We start from the raw sequence: 3094 nt of genomic DNA on the forward strand, positions 1-3094 counted from the left end.
ATTTCACTTCACACAGTTCCCACTTTTTGCCTCCCCTCAAAGGTATTTTCTCATTTTCCCTTTCATCATTTAAGAGGAGAAATGTGTAGATGGATTCATAGAAGTTGGTATGCAAATAAACTAAAGAATAAAATAAATGTAGAGAATACCACGAAACATGAACTAGATTCTGATGTGAACTTCTTATTTTTGTACCAATTTATGTTTAAGTGTCCTGAACAATCTGCATATCTCAATGACTCTTAGCAGGGGACAAGTTGTCTGACTTCCATTTTGAAAGTGTAGTTTGCTTTGAATTACTGAAAAGTAAATCTTAACACGTCATTGTCAAGAACTGCAACCTGTATTTCTTTCCCAGAAAAACTGAGAAGTGTCTGAAGTATTTTAAAAAGCATTGACTAAATCAAACAAAGTAGTAAATATCATTGCAAAAGGAGTCCTGAAAGTAATTTTTGTATCGTGTTTTGTGACAGTTTTTTGTGTTTGAAATTATTTTATCTGAAACCTGGTGGTGATTGGTTCTGTTTTCAAAGAGCTCACGATATGAGTTTCTTTTTCTCAGGTCTATGCTAATTTTATTTGTAATTATCTAATACAATGAACTGTATTCCTCTTTAGAATTGCTTATTGAATTATACTGAAAAGTTTATGTTCTGTTTATTTGATCTGTTGCACGTAGGAAAGAAGGGAAAGGGAACGAAAGTTGAGCAAAGAAATGGCAGAAAAAGCCACAAGGGAACTAGAAAAGTTGCAGTTACAAGAAAAGGCTGAAGTAAAGTATAAAGAATGGTTAAAGAAGAAGAGAGCTGAAGAGGCAGAAAAGAGGAAGAAAGAGAAGGTATTAATCAACTAATAATTTATTTGGATGGAGTTACCTAAATACAGGATTATTAAATATTGATGAAATTGAGTAGAATTTATCAAATGGCAGTGTCGTACATCAGAAAAACCCTTTCAGAAGTTGTACGTGAATGGACACATTACAACTTCTGAAAGGACACTGAGGTACGGTCTGCAAAGCAAGATGCATAGTAACGCATTTTGGCTAATAGTCTACTGCAAACCCCCTGCAACTGCGATGTGATAAGGGAAGGAGAAATACAACCCAGTCAGTGACTTTTATAACTCAGACCTATCATAACTCAGGGTGACCAAGACAGAAACTAGACAACTGCATATATGCACAATTTTCTCCCAGCACCACTGTTCTATTATTATTACGCTTGCACATATTTCTAATGAGAAGCATTTTTCTTTGTATCTGTCTGTACTAATTTAATGCTTGGAGTTATAATTTTAATGTTATTTCATATTAATTAGTCACCTATGCATTTTTATGGTGAGCTTCAGAAGACCTCTTACTTATTGTAAGCTTCCTAAAGTACAGGCTTTGAGGTACTCTGGTTTACTAGAACAAATGCTCTAACAAGGCTATGTTTGCAGGAATCATACAGAATTCCTCTGAAGTATCACATATTGGTAATGATTATGGCTGAAAACTATGCGTGGTGTGACCAGCTGTCTTATCTGTGAGACTGATTGATTGATTGGTGTATTTTAATTTAATTAACATTACAGGTTTATTTTTCAGTAGAATATGTAATATTATAGGAGTACTACACTACTGTTGTAGCTAAGTGTGGGGAGGATTATGGTGAGAAACACTTCTCTATATTCCTCTTGACGTTACAATAGTTTTTAAAGTGCAGAACACATTTGTAAGTATTTCACAAGTACATGTAATGATTTCTTTGGGTTAACTTTAAAATACCATCAACTGTATCAGATCAATTTTCAGGCCTTAATGACATCAATTTCACAGCATTTCAAAATTTCGCATATAATTAAAGCACACCTAAATGTTCTGCACTGGTTGTGTTTATTTCCTGATTAACAAGTTGATTCTGTGTTTCTGCTGAGCTCTAAAATGCACAGCACAAGGACCTGGCAACCCAAGAAAATGAGTCAGATTTAAGCCACGTGTGTTCTTTTAGACATGTCTTCATTATGCAGGTTCTTATAAGCTGTGTTCATGGTATCAATTAAATTGAGTTTAAATCTAAATGCTATGCCTAAGCATATTAGTTTTACTCTTTTTTCTGATTAATGGTTCCCCAAGCCTGCTCCAGGCTTGGAGGCAACACAGTCATGGCTGACCCAGAGCTGCATGAATATGGGTAAATGAGAAGAAGAGTGGGTGGCTGTCCCAGATGCAGTAGCCTCTTTAGGCTAACTGCAGCACAGTAGGCCCTGGTCATCTGCTCGTTATGCTCAGAATACCTTCTGCATGTACTCTTCCAATAGGTTCCTTAGAGTTTTTTCTCAGAGAAACTGGATTAATGCGGAAGTTGATTTTTTTTCCTTTTTTTTCAAGACTTAAAGGGGGGAAGGAAAAAAAAAAAAAATTTTCTATTGTCAGGAAAATGTATTTGAAAACATTTGAAATTTACTTAGCAGTCTGGGAATCTGCAAAAGATTTATTTTACCATTTTGTGTATATTGTACAGGGCTTTGTCTCTAAGTTTCTTGGATTTTTGTTTTGTTTTTAGGAAAAAGAAAGAGAAAGGGAAGCTGAGCTACAGGAGAAGAAAGCAAGATCAGAGAAGATCTTTAAGGAATGGCTACATAATGCTAGAAATAAACCGCGCCCTGTTTTAAATGGTTATGGCTTTCCATGTGGGAAGACTACAGGTTTGTACTTCTACATCTATGTCGTGACTTAGGTTTGTGGTTCCTTCCCTCTAAACTTTTAATGTAAAATGTAGCTCATTTCAGATTTTCATCCAGTATCTAATTTTGGCACATAGGAATGAATACCTCATAGGGTGTGAATCAGAGAAGCTTTTACTCTGAGGCCCTTTGTGCATCTTTGTAGCCCTTCATGTTATTTGGGATGAAAATTACATTGAGAGAATAATGTGGCATACCAAATTATAACTGATTTTGACCTAATTTTTCTTAACTGGCATAAGAATCGCTAGAACCAGTTACTGGTTCCTGTAAAGCAAATCAGTTGTGTTAGCATCCTGGTAAAGTTAGTGTTTGTGTTACAGAAGGTGTGTGCCACCTTATCACACCTGAATCCCCCTTAGAA

At 35.5% G+C, this 3094-nt stretch overlaps 1 protein-coding gene across 1 annotated transcript; it reads left to right on the plus strand.

Moving 5' to 3' along the window:
* Window positions 1-679: 679 nt before the first annotated feature.
* CCDC34 (coiled-coil domain containing 34) lies at window positions 680-2723 on the plus strand (the record flags this gene model as incomplete). The annotated part of the gene is made up of 2 exons (XM_010010124.1): window positions 680-838; window positions 2550-2723. Coding segments are annotated over 2 exons (333 nt in total), but the record flags the coding sequence as incomplete, so codon positions are not given.
* Between the last annotated feature and the right edge of the window lie 371 nt (window positions 2724-3094).

Source organism: Nestor notabilis, unplaced genomic scaffold (genome assembly GCF_000696875.1).
Source record: "Nestor notabilis isolate BGI_N333 unplaced genomic scaffold, ASM69687v1 scaffold28232, whole genome shotgun sequence".
Taxonomy (NCBI): domain Eukaryota; kingdom Metazoa; phylum Chordata; class Aves; order Psittaciformes; family Psittacidae; genus Nestor; species Nestor notabilis.